Raw genomic sequence first — 15,523 nt, 5'->3', positions numbered from 1 at the left:
CTATGTAAATTTAAATTAAAACTAACTAGATTTCAGTGATTATTTCACTTCCTCACTTGCACTGGCCACATTTCAAGTGCTCCGTAGCCACACGTGGCTAGTGGCTACAGTCCTGAATAGCATTTCCATCCTCCCAGAGTGTTCTATTGGATAACCCTGATCTAGAGCTACAGGTCAGCAAGTGGAAATTTTACAGAGAACAATTGAGAGGTTTTAAGATTGAGCCTCTTCACTGTAGCTAACATTCCATGAGTTAAAATTCCAGGGTCACATTTAGGCTATTACTACACCCTTTCCACTGGCTTACGAACCAGGTAAAACTGCAACTTTGTGTGTGTTCTCTGAAGGAAAAGCACTGCAAAAATTGCTAAATTTCCAACAATTCTCCATTTCTTTTTCCTTGGGCTTTTCGTCAACCGACAAAAGCCATGTCACCTCCACTAATTTTACATTACCCCTGTCAGGACGATTCTCAACTCCCTCTCCCATGCCATTCAAGATTTCACTCAATCAACTTTACAAAAACCCCTAATGACTTCACAGAAAGCCATTTTTCCACTTGCATGTGATTTACTCCCTTAGAAATACGGCCACAATTCAGCTCTTTTGAAACACAAAGGGGCCGGGGAAGGGAAATGGTTAGAATCTTCCCTTGAATGACATAATTACAGTAAAGCTGGCAATAAGGCAGGATGGAGACCCAAAAAAAGCAGTGCTTAGCTGTTAGTTTTATTATTTCCTAAATAACTCCCTCAAAATTCAGTAATAGAAGGCATCTGCTCTGCAAAAGCAAGCAGAATAGCAAACGCATGTCCTGGGTCTGATTCAGCCATTCACTCCTCTGAGGCAAGTGAGCAAATCGTGTAGTCAGCAATGACACTGAACCCAGAAAACTTCCCAGTGAGAGAGCTGGACAGGCCCCGGACGGCCACTGAAAGACAGGAGGGTGCAGACGAACACTATCAGCAAACGGGCACTTGCAGAGAAGAGAGGCCGTGAAGCGCTGCTTTCTGGTAGGTTCACTTTCAATCAAGTTCCATGCAAACAGCTTTGCCTGCAGAATGAGTGGGCCGATGTGGGCTCAAAACAAATGCTAAAATTGGGAGCACTTTCAGCCCACAGGCAGGCAATTTTCAAACTAAGAACGCAGAAACAGATACTGGGGATGCTGGTGGGGTGGCAGTGCTCTGGCTGGGTCGCACAGCCACAGCCCGAGTGAACGCCAATTGGGAAGGGGACTCAGATACAGGGAGCCGCCCTGGGGCTCTCCACTGCCACCGATTTGATTTTTTGTTGAGCTCTCATCATTGGGTAGAGTCTGGATGTGAGCTGGGCTGGTATTTGTGCTTTATAGAAGAATCCAGGCTAGTAGAAGGTGGGGACATCCTGGCAGGAAGAAAGAGGGGCATTAATGAATGTTGGGTGAGGCTGGAGCATATCTAGGGACTAGGTGGGGTGAAATAAACAGCACTGTCTTTTCCCTCAGAAGTTCACAGGCTTGCTCATCTTGACAGATATTTCCTTTCTCTTCTTTCTCCTCATGTCATTAGAAGTTCTCTTGCCAGGAAATAGTTCAAAGCTGGCATTATAATTACAATGACAATAAAAATCGACAAAGGTGACTAGCATATATCAAAGGGGGTACCCTGAAACTATCTAGCTGGACAGCAGTGGCAGAGACCCACGGAGCCAGTTGGACCTAAAGGCGAAGCTGGTATTGGGCAATGAGGTTTGTGGAGCTGCCACCTGAAGTGAAAAGCAGAAAATGTATCGACTCCTGGCGCAGGATTCTTATTCAAGTTTGCCAACTGTTTGAAGTGTTAGCATTATGCAAAGCACACGCAAACATCTTTCAAATTAAAGACAGATCATTGTTTCCCTCTTCTCTGCCAATCGGAATCTCAAGACTAGACAGCAACACAGCAGCACTCTTGGTGCACGTGCGCACACGCACACACACACACACACTGAACTTGTCAGGCTGACACTGAGGTAAAGTGCTTCATCCATGACTTTCCTAGGACTATTCATGATCAGTAGCGCCTACATACTAGTGCAAAAGAAAAAGAAAAACTAAGTCTGAATTCTTTTGTTTCATCTTTTCAGAAAAATGCCAAAGAGCTCCCTAGACCCCAGTATTAATTCTAAGTGTTTCCTTTATGAGTATCCACAGGACAAATTATTCTCAAGTCTCACAGCAGGAAAAGATGTGCCTGCACACCAATCTATTCTTAGCTTTCAGTATGAATCATGTAATTGATTACATTCAGAATCAAAATCAGAGCAACTCTAAGAACTGCAGAGGACCACACAGTATTCACTGGTTCACTAACCATACCCTTGGCCTCATACAATTTTTCTCCATTGCCTGATTTCGTCTATTTTATTTTTAATCCAGCAGACCATGTGCCTCTTTGAATTATCACCTTAAATACTTTAAGGAACAAAATGGGAAGTAAATACATTAAAAATAATCAGAAGACAGTTACAAAAACAGAAAAGAAATCAAGGTGCAAAGAAGTGGCCAGAAACAAAATGGGTAATGGAAAGATTTGGGGTGGGTCAATCATGGTCAAAATGAGAGAGAAGTGGGGGACGTGTCAGTGGGTGGATGTAACTAAGAAACACCAGGTGCTGAGGAGCTGACATTTCTGGAGTTGAGGCTGGCTCTGATGGGCTTCAGCAGGTGCCATCGGCCACACATGGACACAATCCTGGGACTTCCGCATCACCTATGGTGAGAGGAGCTCTGCATTTAACCTCAACCCAGGAACTCCAAAATCACATTTTTAACCCACAGACCACGTGGATAAACTAACCCATGAACATTCAACGGCAAACCATTTGTTTGGGGGCAATTCAGTGAGAAACAGAGGCATTAAGCCCTCAACTTTAGCTCTCTCTCTAACGTGAGAAAGATCCTAATAGTTCTCTCACCCTGTTATTCACGGGCCCTCTCCATCTGCTGGGCCCTGGTCATACACGATCTGAGCGGCCACGTGACAAGCCCTCCAGCTGCTGCCAGCTGTGCCCACAGTGATTCCACCTCTGCCCAACACTGCGCTGACAGGCCTTTGCAGCCTTGGTCAGTGTCCTTCCCTGGGAGCGTGATGCACTTATTTCTCATTTACCTTAGTCTCCCCGAGTCTAACCTTCTTCCAGCCTATTGCTTCTGGAAAAAAACTACTGATTCCTACCAGTGATCACACCTCTATCGTAGACAGCAGGACAAACAGACGTTATGACACAGCCTCGGACCATCACTATGCACTCGGGGCCTGGGCTTTGAAGACCAGAGCGAGGGAACTTGGTGACCACCATGGAACGATCCATGTGTAACAAGTTAAAGTGCAGGAATTAATTATCACAGGTAATGGGTAGCTTGACTGAAGACAATTAGGACTACAACATGTACCCAGTCTATAAAGCAGAAGAAATTTTTGAAAGTTCTTTCTCTATTAAAGAAAAAAGTTAATATCTATCCTACTAGGCCTTAGCCAAATTACAATGCACTCTCTGGGAAACTGCAAAAAAAAAGGAGAAAGAATCTCACCTCACACCCATTAGGATGGCCACTATCAAAAGAATAGAAAATACTAAGTGTTGGCAAGGATGCAGAGAAATTGGAACCCTGTACACTGTTGGTGGGAATGTAAAATGGTGTAGCCAAATAGTGCAGAGGTTCCTCAAAAAATTAAAAATAGAATTACCATATGATTCGGCAGTCTCACTGCTAGGTATATATGCAAAAGAACCGAAAGCAGGATCTTGACGAGGTATCTATGAACACATGTACACTGCAGAATTATTCACAATAGCCAAGAGATGGAAACAACCCGAATGTCCATTGACAGAGGCATGGATAAAGAAAATATGGAATATACATACAATATTGTTCAGCCTTAAAAAAGAAGAAAATCCTGGTACATGTTACAAGACGGATGAACCTTGAAGACATAACTGTTACATGAAATAAGCCAACCACAAAAAAGCAAATACTGTATGATTTCATTTATATGAGGTATATAAAGTCATCAAACTCATAGAAACAGTAAGAAGATGGTGACTGCCAAGGGCTCAGGGGAGGGGGAAATGGGGAGTTGTTCAATGGGTAGAGAGTTTCAGTTTTGCGAGAGAAAAACGTTCTAAAGATGTGTTGCACAACAATGTGAATACACTTAACAGTACTGAACTGTGCAGTTAAAAATGGCTAAGATGGCCCAAAAGGAGAAGGAGGAAGAGGAGAATTCTTTAGGAGAGTTTTTTTAAAAGTTGACTAGATTCTAGAAAACCCTAGGAGGACTGATTCTACTCTGGGTCTGCTCTGCAGAACTGCACATAGAGTCAAAGCTGGACAAAAGCTGTCCCTCCAAAAGCACTGACGCTTCCTGGCCTCAGAAATGGCTTTCCCCACTGGGGTGACCACTAACCCTTTCCTCATAGGTTCTCTTGCCCATAAGTTTGACTGTGTCCTCCGTCCAATCCACTATCCTTTCTCTTTGGCTCACGGCAGTGACACTTCCTGATTCTGCTCAACTGAACACATTTGCCCTGCTTTCCACCTTCCTGAGCACTCCATCTGTATCTCTTTGGCCATCTGCCCTTAAAACCATGTTTTGACTCCCTTCTCCACATAACTACATATGAGGAGCCAGGGCACCGTCTCACGTACCACTACAGACTCTGTAGCACAGCAGCCCACAGACAGAGTGGTCACACAGTGACTCCTAAATAGACCTTACCGTGTTCTCATCCCAGCCCCACAGGCAATCAAACCAAAGCCTCTGAACCACAAATGTCTGACACTAACACGCTTATTCCCAAAGCTCTCCTAGCTCAAAATAACATGAAAATTCAGACCTATCTCCAGATCTCTCCTCTCCTATTTAACACAATCCAATAAAGGAGGGGAAAGAACCTTCCATATTCTGGGAAGTTCCTGTACCTCCCAGGCCACTCTGCCCTGGAGGGGAGGTTTGAGATAAGCCCCCCAACATCACTCCCTCCCTCCGTGGAGATTCCCAAGCACTGGCACCGGCTCAGACCCCAGATGCACTTGTCAGTTGTGCATCGCCTCATTATTCCTGAGAAGAACCCATCATGATTCTGCTGAAGCTTGTTGTTCCAATGACTTTTTAATTATCTTCCCCTTTTCATCCTCCTTCGTTGCTCACTTGTCAATTTAAAGAATTTCTTGTTTAAAAGGGTGCTACCTTTGTTGATGACAACCACTCCAGTTGAAATTCTATTCAGTACTTCACTCAGGAAGCGTATTTAAATGAGCTGAACTAGAAAGTACATAGGAGCTTCAAGCAAGTAGAAAAGCAAGGATCTATGCTTCCATCTGAGCTATCCTTAAAATCTGGACAGCTTGTCTGACTTATCACTCAATTTTTATTATGTTATCAGTAAATAAATCAGTTACTATGTAGTAAAAAAAAAAGCTGTTTGCTGATTTGGCTGTGAAAACTTTTATTTTCATCATAGAAACACTGGATTATAAAGGAAGGAGATCACCTCCTCTAACCCCTATGTTGTACCAACCTGAGGAGGGGAGGGCAATGTGCCACAAGACACCCCCCACCCCCATTAGTTCACTGAGTGTTTTACCTGATTCATTCATTTAACCAAAAATTTCCACCTGCCAGGCACTGGCCAAAGCACTGAAGGTATAGATGTACATAAGACACACAAGGTTGCTGATCTCATGAGCTTACATGGGGAAAGACTGTCAAGGTAGAGGGAAGAACAAGTGCAAAGGCCCTGAGGCAGAAATGACAGAAGTGTCAGGAAATCAGTGTGAGTGTAGCCTAGCAGATGAGGGAACATGGCAGAAGCAGGGGTGAAACAGAGACAGGATGCAAGTCTCATAGGACCTGAAAGCCTTGGGAGGAAGGATGTACTTTATTCTGAGTGCAATGGGAAGTCATTAGAGAATCTAATCAGGAAACCAGATGATCTAATCCACATTTTTAAAAATCACTTTGGTTGTGTCACGGGCAATGAACATTGTCTCAGACTTTATTTTTCTCTCTATATCTCTGTTGTAATATAAAGTGTTGCCTTGGAAACTAAACTGAAGAAGTCATCTTAATGCTTCCGGGCTAGGGCATCCATAGTCAGGAGAGGCTGGAAACTACAGGTGCACAAGGGAGACCCTGGAGGGAAAGCTCTGGGCTCAGAGTCATGGATGAGGGTGCCCACAGCCTACCCTGATGCCACATATCGTGCTAGGCCCTTTAGCTAACCAGCCTTAACCAAATTCCTCAAAGAACCTTCCAGTGATAATTATTTAGATGACACCATTATTCTGCAGACAACTGACTGCAATTAGCCTTTTAGTACAGGAGGCATAAGGACAGCTAACCTTGCTCTTGTTCCACAAAGGCTAGAGGGAACTACAGGCATTTTCTCTTCTAACCAGCCATCATATTCATTCTACTTTCTACACAGAAGTGGGAAAGTTGGAGAGAAAGGGAACTAGGGTTCCAGAAGGAATGGTGGGGGAGCAAGGGGCCAGCAAATGCGGGGTGTGGCAGCTGGAAAATACCTCTTTGAATACTTCGTTTTAGCTTGTTACACAGATCCACGCGGGGGTTATCTACATGCTCTTCTACAGATCCCGGGCTTTGTTCTGGAGAAGAAAGGCCTCTGCTAAGATCCAACGGTACTTTACCAGTGTGTGGCGGCGGGGACGCAGCAGGGCTGTGGGTGGTGGTGGGACTGCTGGACGCTGAGGAGGTGGTCAGGTCCAATGCGCCTATCCTTGAGTTCAAGGGAGAAGTCAAGGACAGCTTTCTGGCCCTCACTGGGGAGGACGTTCTGGATACAGCCAGCGGTGGTGGGGAGGAGAATTTGCGACACAGGCGTGGGGATTTGCCATCCACCAAGTGTTCGCCTCTGTTGTTCTGGCTGGTAGCAAAAAACAATTCCAACGACCTAAACATAAGGGCAAAAGCTATTAACAGATTGTAGCCAAGTGAAAATGATTCCCCTGATGCCATTCAAGAATATGCTCCCTACATTAAAAGGCCACGATAAAATCGCATTTCTATTGCTGGATTTGCCTACGTTTAAATGCTGCGTGTATACCACATACTTGCCAAAGGAACGCAGACACTGTTGAGGCTTTGTCTAATCCCTTGCTATCCCTTGTCCAAAGACAAGTAACACTGGTATCTCTGGGACCTTGTTAGAAATGCAGAACTCCGGCTCTGCTTCAGACCCACTGAATTTAATAAGACTGGCAATTTAACAAGATCCCCAGGTGATGCTCATGCAGATGAAAGCTGGAAAAGCACAATTGTTTTTTAAAAAAAAAAAAAAAAAAAAGATGGAAAGAAAGAAAAGCCCCAAAACAACAGAGTTAGCTTCCAAATAATCTCAGAGAAGCAAAGTCCTCGTGGAGACTTCAGGATCTGCAACTGCTTCCCTTGGGAACAACCTGTGACCTCTACTCACCCCGTCCTCTGGCGGGGCCTGGTCAGCTCAAAGCCAAGCCCTGCAGGTGGGGCTGCCCATCTACACGGAGACCCAGGGACCAGGTGGGCCACACTTTCATCACAGGCTAGTCCCAGGCCTACCTGACGGGAATGGAGGTGAAGGGCCTCTTGTATATGTCGGAGAGTTTCCCCAGAACCACGGCTGCCGTCGTGAAAATCCGATAGGTGTGCAGAAAGGTGTTGAGGAAATCGATACTAAGAAACCGCAGGTCTGTCAGCCGCTCCAGGAGGCGCTCCACGCTGGCGTAACGGATCTGGGGCACTTTGCAGGAGTTGAGTGTTTTGCTGAAGCAAATGTCGGTGTCGTCCTTGTGAAGACGGGCATCAGACCTATGCACAAGGCAGGAACATGAGGACAAAACCAGGGCGCAGCTGCCTCTCAGGCCCTGAGTATTTCAGTATGTGTAAATACCCACTTGTGTGTGGGCTTCTCCTTGCATTTGATAAAAGATGTGATATGACATATTACAAACAACAAAGCAGGTCTGTAAAACATTAAATATGCCAGTATAATTTAGGAAGGTCAGAATTAATCGTGGAGAAGGTAATAATTTATTTCACTCTGTGTATTCCTTCTGCAAGAGAGGAAAAAAATTCTCCCTCTACCCTTCTAAGTTCTTGGCTGAGACCCTGTACTAAAAGACAGATTAGCAAGAGAGAAATAAACAAGTTTATTAACATGTATACTTCGTGTATACATGGGAGATAACCAGGGGAAATGAGAAACTCAAAGAGGTGGCTTAGAACTCAGGCTTAAATACCACCTTAATTGGGAAAGGGAGGTGGGGGGCGAGTAGGCCTCTCAGGGGAGAGTAAGTGGTTTTTAGGAAAGATGAGTGGACCTTAGAAGAACAATGGGAGGCATGTCAGTTAATGACAAAGTGCCTGGGTGTGGTGTCAGTGTCTAGTCTCTCCTGTGACAAGACTCAATCTTCCATGGTTGATGAAACTCCTGGGAGGCTGATTTATGACAACTGAGTTCTTTTTAGAGGGTCTGTGTTTAGGCACCTAAAAGGAGTTCGGAAAAAGCCTCTCTCTGCATTTGCTGTTTTTCAAGCACCAACAGTTCAAAATGATCAATATACCAAACTGGCATATTTTGGGGCAACATATTCTGCTACCTTTCACTTCTTTTTCTGGTTCAGTCATGTTTTATTAGGAAATCAAAGCTAAAAGCCCTACTTAGGAGGGGCATCGCTTATAGCCTTAAATTAGAATATCAGAAGTGTGCCTAAAAAGTAACAGGGAGGTGGGGAGGAGGGGGAGACACAGATATCACTGCTACTATCTGTGGTTATTTCTTTTTTTCACTTCTCATTTTGTACATTTGTGCTTTCCCCCTTTTTTCTCGATTAAACTGACTAATAGATTATATTATTGAGTATTTTTCCCTCTGGAACCAGATCTTTGCTTGATCATTTCTACTATTTTTCTACATCTTAATACATTAATATCCATTCTTATTGTAATTATTTCTTTCCTATACTTTCTTAAAGTTGATTTTGTCATTCTTTTTCTTAACTTCTTGAATTGAATGCTTTCTGGTTGATTAATGCATGAATGCTATCCATTTTCTGAATACAGTTAAATCCATAAGTTGTGTGAAAGACTGTGTTTTCATTATGTTTTCAATATTCTGCAGTGTTAAAAAAAAGTCTTCATAAAAAAAGGTAATAGGTGTAATATAGACAGTGACCTTTTCTAGAGATTTCCCCTAAACAGCTGTCCACCTGCAAAGCTGGGCTCTTCTCATCCTGTAAAATCTCCCATCTGGCTGCTCCCCAACCTGTCACCCTGAGGCCCTTGCACTGGAAGCCCGCAGCAGCCTTTCCAGGCGGACAAGCAAACTGGGAGGAAGATTCACACAGCAGCCGTCAAGATCCTTGGCTGTTTTCGGAGCCCCCAGCCAGAAGTGCAGCTTTGTTACAAAGGGCAAAAGAGGCAGGCACAGAGGCCAAGTTCGTAGATGAAAAGCTTGAAAGCCGAGGGTGAGTCCCAGTGGGGCTCAAAGAAATGCACGCCTTCGCTAGGACTGCCTGCAGCCTTCACATTACCGTCTGAGACCCCGTGTCTTCCTTCACTGCAGCATCTCAGAACAGGCAGTCAATGAAGTCCTGAGTTTCACCACTTGATCAAATGATACACTACAGGGCCAGTGATGTTCAGTGAGGCAGCTGCTTGCTAAGAATCAGTCGGCTTGTTAGAGTGCCCTTAATTAGCCCTTTCAGCACTTCGAGGGATTTTAAATTATATATTTATTTTCTTTTGGATAAAAAGAAATCAATAGCTTCCTTAGCCTGCTCATGGAAATATTCCACCCCAAAGTGAGCTCAGTGCAGGCAGAAGTCTTTTACTTGCGGGGCTGAAAGAGCACCTTAATGAACAGCTTACTTGTGGCGAGGAACTGACCAAGGGTGGCCTGTTGGTTTTAGTCACAATACTGATCCCGAAAATACGTAAGTGCATCTTTTGAGATTCTTGAAAATAGCACGGCTATTTGTCCACTTAGTATGTGACCTGCAACCAACTGTACTTTTGTGGTTCTTAATTTTTCTCATTTGTAAAAAGATCTTAGAAACTTTTATGAATCAATTAGTCTGTCTAGAAGATGGCTGAGGTAAGCACTTTTTCTCCCACGATTTTTCTACCAAAAGTCCCTATTTTCTAAGAAAATGGAGGTCACTATTATTAAAAGACAGCAAGTCTTATCCTACATACATAAAATATAAAATATCACTTAAAGGGATACAGTCACTTAATAAATGTCATGATTTTGTATTCTAACCATACTTTTGAACTTTACATCTTTTGACTATAATTACTTTAATCAAATAATAGGAGGAAATAATATATTGTTGCCAACATAAAATTAAAACTAATTACACTGCTGTCCTTCAAAATTATGATTACATTTTCATTTTAAGAAAAGAAACTAAATATTATGAAATTATTTAATTTTCTTTTATTGCACTAAACAAGATACTACTTTATTTCCTAAGGGACTTTCAAGAAGATATAATGCATTACGTCAGCCTCCTATGACAATAACAACTCCTTTTTGGTAAATACTTAAAAAGCAATCTCGAGACATCAAGCCCAAATCATCTATTATAATTAGTAAATTTTAAAAGGAAGTGAGTGCCTGCAAAGTGATGCAGGATAATTTTTTCTTTTAACTCTGCAAAACATTTTTTTTTCATCATGTGTAGCCAGGGAGATATGCAGGGAGGCAAGAACACAGAACTTAGGGTAGATGAGGGCCATAAAGGAGACTATCAGAAGGAACAGATTGAAAACTCCTCCCCTGTTCTCTGAGGAGAACCAGGCTCAACAAGGCAGGGGAATAACAGAAGGAAGAAAGATATGAAATATGTAGAACTCTGCCTTGGGAATACATCTAGTATAGTATGGCTGGACATCAAAACATGTGTTAACTCCAATAGAGAATTCTTACAGCCCAAGACACAGGCTTCTGCTCTCTCAGGAGAGTGGTTCCAACTCATTGCAGTATCACCTCTTTGCACCCAAAAGCAGGAAAGTTTTGGTCTATATAGGAGGTAGTTACACAAACGAGGTTGGACAGGGACATTAGTCAAACTGCTATCATAGAAGACAGAAGATTCACTCAGGTGCCAGCCATAACTAGGTCAGGCACAGAATTAAAGTTTGTATCTATATATTAATTTTTAAAGTGAACAAAAAATGTATGTATAGTGGCCGTGCAGCTGCCCTAGAGTTTAGGAGCTTACACCTTGGCTGTAAAGTCCAGTTCACACAGTCTCATTCTAAAGCAGACTGGACTTTCATGGCTGTCTAACCTTTAAGAAAGTACTTTTAAAAATGAATAAAAATAATATATATTATTTTGTGAAATACTAAAACATGAATACTATGGTAAAAAAATTAATGAGAGAACTAACCTAGTGATGTGAATTTTAAAATTCACATCATGTGAACATTTGACTTAATATTCCATACTTGGTTTAAATTTTAGCATCATACATTTTTAACTAATCTTTAACTACCTAAAAAAGCTATGCTCAATTAAAAACCTAGAAAACTGAATGAGAAAGGAATCTTTGCCCAAGAGTTTTAAAATGACCCTACCCAAAATATTCTAAAATTTGACTAGTAATTTTAAATACTTCATTCTTTTATATATTTTCTGCAGTAATTATGGCACTAGTATAATTGTACTCTGCCTTCATCTGACACAATAATTAATAAGTTTTAAAGTTTGTACCATTGGGATAATGCTAATTATAACTGACACCGATCAGAAGAGAAATGTTAATTTTTTTTGTCTTAAACAGCTCAGATCTAAAAAAAAAATCCACATAAAAAGGCATGGAAGACAAACATTTTCTTAGATTCATGTAACTCTTTTGGAAAGATATAACAGGACTGCTTTTTAAAATACATTTTATTCTTAGAATTTGGCCTGTAAATGAAAGTAGGGAACAATTTGGTCAGCTTCAAAATCCTCCCAAAACAAATTTTGAATTTGGAAACAAAAATGTAGAGACAAAAGCATTAATATGAGAGCTATGGCACATAGTTATTGATGTAACTTCTCATTTTAAACTTATACCTTCTTTCACATTAAATGATAGGATTTTTTTTGTTGTTGTTAACAAAACATGTAGAGAACCAGATGCCAGCCCCAGACAACAGCCTCTGGGGCAAATCCATATATAGGCGGTGGGTAAAATGGTACCATGGAAAAGCAAGTTAATTCATGTTGAGTGTCTTCAAAACCTAAATGTTCCTCTACAACCCAGCCTGACTAATATGATTCATACCAACTGAGAAGACAGCAGAAGAATCTGCTGTCCACTCTCTGACCTTGGACACATCTGGCTATCACAACTTTTTATACTGAACTTGAAAATTTTGATAGGCTTTTGTCTTGAGGAAGGCACTGGTAACAATATGAAAAACTACTTTTCTATGCTATGTCAATAAACTATGAATCTGAAAAATCATTTTGGTAGTCTTATTTATAATGGCATATCATGAATTAGCACTTCACCATCAAACATACTCATAGTATGAAGCAGAATCCTACTGAAGCAATGTTTTATTCAGGGTTTTACATTCTCTACCAGTTTGACGATAAAAAATGTAAGGGAAAAGATTATCACACTTACTTAATCATATGTGGCACAGTAACTTTGGAATTTTCTTCAAACACTATAGTCATTAAACCATTACACCGTATGTTGTCCACACACTGTGAAATTAAAAAATAGACAGTTACAACCCACATGGAAACCTAGGCAGATCATAGAGTCCCAGAATTATTTACAGCCACAAAAACAATTGTTTCTCATCTGTGCACATATGCACACACATGTACGCAGATAAACAATACACATTGACGAACAGATTCAATATCCAAATCCCAAAACTGTGCTCCTGGCACCTCAGGATGGATATAAGGGCTACAATTTCCTGGAATGTGTTTCCCAAGGATTCTGAGCCCACTGACACATCAGCACAATTCTCTGGCAGCACAACTTGAGAAGTTTATACCTTCAGTCAGTGACTGCCTCTGCTATATTCATTCTCTGCCATAGGGAGTGGTATGGGGCAGGCAGAGTAGAAATGGTAGCTTCCTTGGATGGAATTCATCTCTCTCACTAGTAAGCTCTGTGCTTGTTTCTCGGTGTTTTTTGCCAATAAATTGCCACATTTTTCTCTAGCAATTTATACTGGCACCATGTTGGTTTGGTGAGGATAAATTGTATAATTGTATAAATCCTCCTGTTTCTGGCACATATAAAGCCCTCTTCATCATCTTCTCTTTTCTTTCTAAGAAGAAAACTCAGGAACTTAGGCTAATTTTTTCTGCCTTCTTTATTTATAGCTACACCTTATCCATTTAAAATTTCCCTTTGCAATTGCTTTGGTCTTAGAGAAGGATTTATTTTGAATTATACACACGCCCTTTAAATAAAACAGAAGGTGAAAAAAAGATTCAAGCAATTTTTAAAATCAAATTACTTTTGGTTACTGTAATTAAATGGTGTGAAGAAGCTGACTGCCAAGTGATTTCACATAGCTTCGAACTCAGGGTTTATCCTAAACCCCAATGTCTAATAAAAGAGTGAATATGCATATAAGAAACTCTGGGTCACTGGCATCCCCTGACTGTTCACTCTACTTAGCATATCAGCCATTTTCATACTTGTTTTTCCTTAAAAATTTGTTCTTTCATATCTTACACCATTATTTCCATGACCAGATATAGAAGATCTCAACTTCTGGGAATAAAGTGAAATATTTTAAAGTCCCCCTGAAATTCATGTCCTCAGACATCTGTAACTTGGAGTTATCCTTTGTATGAATAATTATGGTTCTCTAACTATAAATTAGATTATATGTGCCTATATGTGAGTTTGTACTATATCTTATTCCCATAGGTAGATTACAATAACATATATAGTAAAACAAAAGTCAAGTAAGAAAATCAGAGACGATTTGAACAAAGGGTGGAAAATAATAAGATGAAGCCTGGAATCAAGGCACCACACAAGCTTTATGTTAAGAAGTCCAAAACACTTGCTGTATGTGGTCCTCAAAATTAGCTGAGCTACTGAGTAGCCAACCTTTCAAAAGGGGGCCATGTGATCAGCTACAAAATTCACAGATTAATAGAAACTCAATTAATCCTACTCTGAGTCCAGAGGAAAATTATCTCATGGGTTCTCATAAAGAAAACAGAAGAGGGGAGGGGATAGCTCAGTGGGAGAGTGCATGAGGTCCTGGGTTCAATCCCCAGTGCCTCCATTAAAAAAATAAATAAATAAATAAACCTAATTCCCCTCCCCTAAAAAAAGAAAACATTGAATAACACTGTCCTCAACAACATCCTTAAAGTAACTACAGTCTTTACCAAACTGTTTCCAATAAACTCCCTCAACACTGGTTGAAGAGTACAATTCCACATGAACCACTCTGTGGTGGGCCCCAGAGAACGTAATCTTGCCCTGGCTGGTGTGGTTCCCAGAACAGATTTCACTCTGCAGAAAAGGGTGGGTATGGGCTGCTCTTCTTCAGGCTGAATAAATGCTGCTTCTCCTATCCTAGTTGGTGTCCATTTCGAGCAGCTGTAAGTTGGACATGGTATTCGTCCCAAAGTCTTGAAACTGTAATATCCTAAGATAGTATCCAGTTGTATGCAGCCAGTGTTTCCACCAGTGAGGCAAGCTACCAGTAGGTGGGTAGGTAACCTCCTGGGCCTGAAAGCAGCCACATCACCTCTCAGGCAGAGCCCTCTATCAGGGCTAGACAAAAAGAGACATCAATGATTCCACTTCTAAGTGCAAACATACAGGAGGGAGGAAGAGATGAGGCTGGCTGGCATGTGAGCTTATAATGGAGAAGATGTAAGCTAGAGGCCAGCAGAAGTCAGCTGGAGTCAGGAGTCTCGAATTTGGGTTTTATCCAGCAGGCAGGTGGGAAGTCACTACAGGTCTCTAAGTGGCCTGTTTCTGTTACAAGATCTACAGCTGGCCTCGTGGAGGCAGTCACTGAGAAGAGAGAGGAATGAATGGAGAGATCACCAGAATGATATTCTGAGTCATAAATGAAATGATTCATGCCTCCTCTGAGGCAGCCCATGGGAATGAAGAGGCAGGGATGGAGGGAAACATTTTGAAGAAAGAAATATTGGAAATTGATGAGTTACTGAATAAAATCAAGAAGGAAGAACAGGGTAACATTCAAAGATGATTATCACTATTAGGCAATTTTGAATTAGAAAATGCAGTGGAAAATGCAAATATGTTTAAAAGCGATAAAGCCTGGCCAAATGTCTTGAATGACACAGAGCTTAACTAAAACTAGTCTATCTTGTGGATTCTCAAGAGCACCAAGAAGATGCACTGATTATATGCCATTAGGGATGTTATTAAACGAGGAGCTCACAACTGCGTTTGTTAAGAACTTACTATGTGACAGATACTGGGCTAAATGCTGGGAAGATGAGGGCAGGTAGCAGAGAAAGAATATATGAA

At 41.5% G+C, this 15,523-nt stretch overlaps 1 protein-coding gene across 2 annotated transcripts in view; it reads right to left on the bottom strand.

Moving 5' to 3' along the window:
* The window catches only part of RASGRF2 (Ras protein specific guanine nucleotide releasing factor 2), a 208,535-nt gene that overhangs the window by 84,470 nt on the left and 108,542 nt on the right, over nucleotides 1–15,523 (bottom strand). For both annotated transcript variants that reach the window (XM_010949238.3, XM_045512437.2), the window contains exons 13-15: nucleotides 12,653–12,735; nucleotides 7,584–7,832; nucleotides 6,551–6,939 (exon numbers count right to left, since the gene is read on the bottom strand). In XM_010949238.3, the coding sequence (XP_010947540.2) occupies nucleotides 6,551–6,939; nucleotides 7,584–7,832; nucleotides 12,653–12,735 (721 nt within the window). The remainder of the gene's footprint in view (nucleotides 1–6,550; nucleotides 6,940–7,583; nucleotides 7,833–12,652; nucleotides 12,736–15,523) is intronic.

The sequence above is a fragment of the Camelus bactrianus genome, chromosome 3 (assembly GCF_048773025.1).
Source record: "Camelus bactrianus isolate YW-2024 breed Bactrian camel chromosome 3, ASM4877302v1, whole genome shotgun sequence".
In the NCBI taxonomy this organism is placed as follows: Eukaryota; Metazoa; Chordata; class Mammalia; order Artiodactyla; family Camelidae; genus Camelus; species Camelus bactrianus.
The sequence above is the reverse complement of the archived record's forward strand: the minus strand, read 5'-3'. Positions and strand labels throughout refer to the sequence as shown.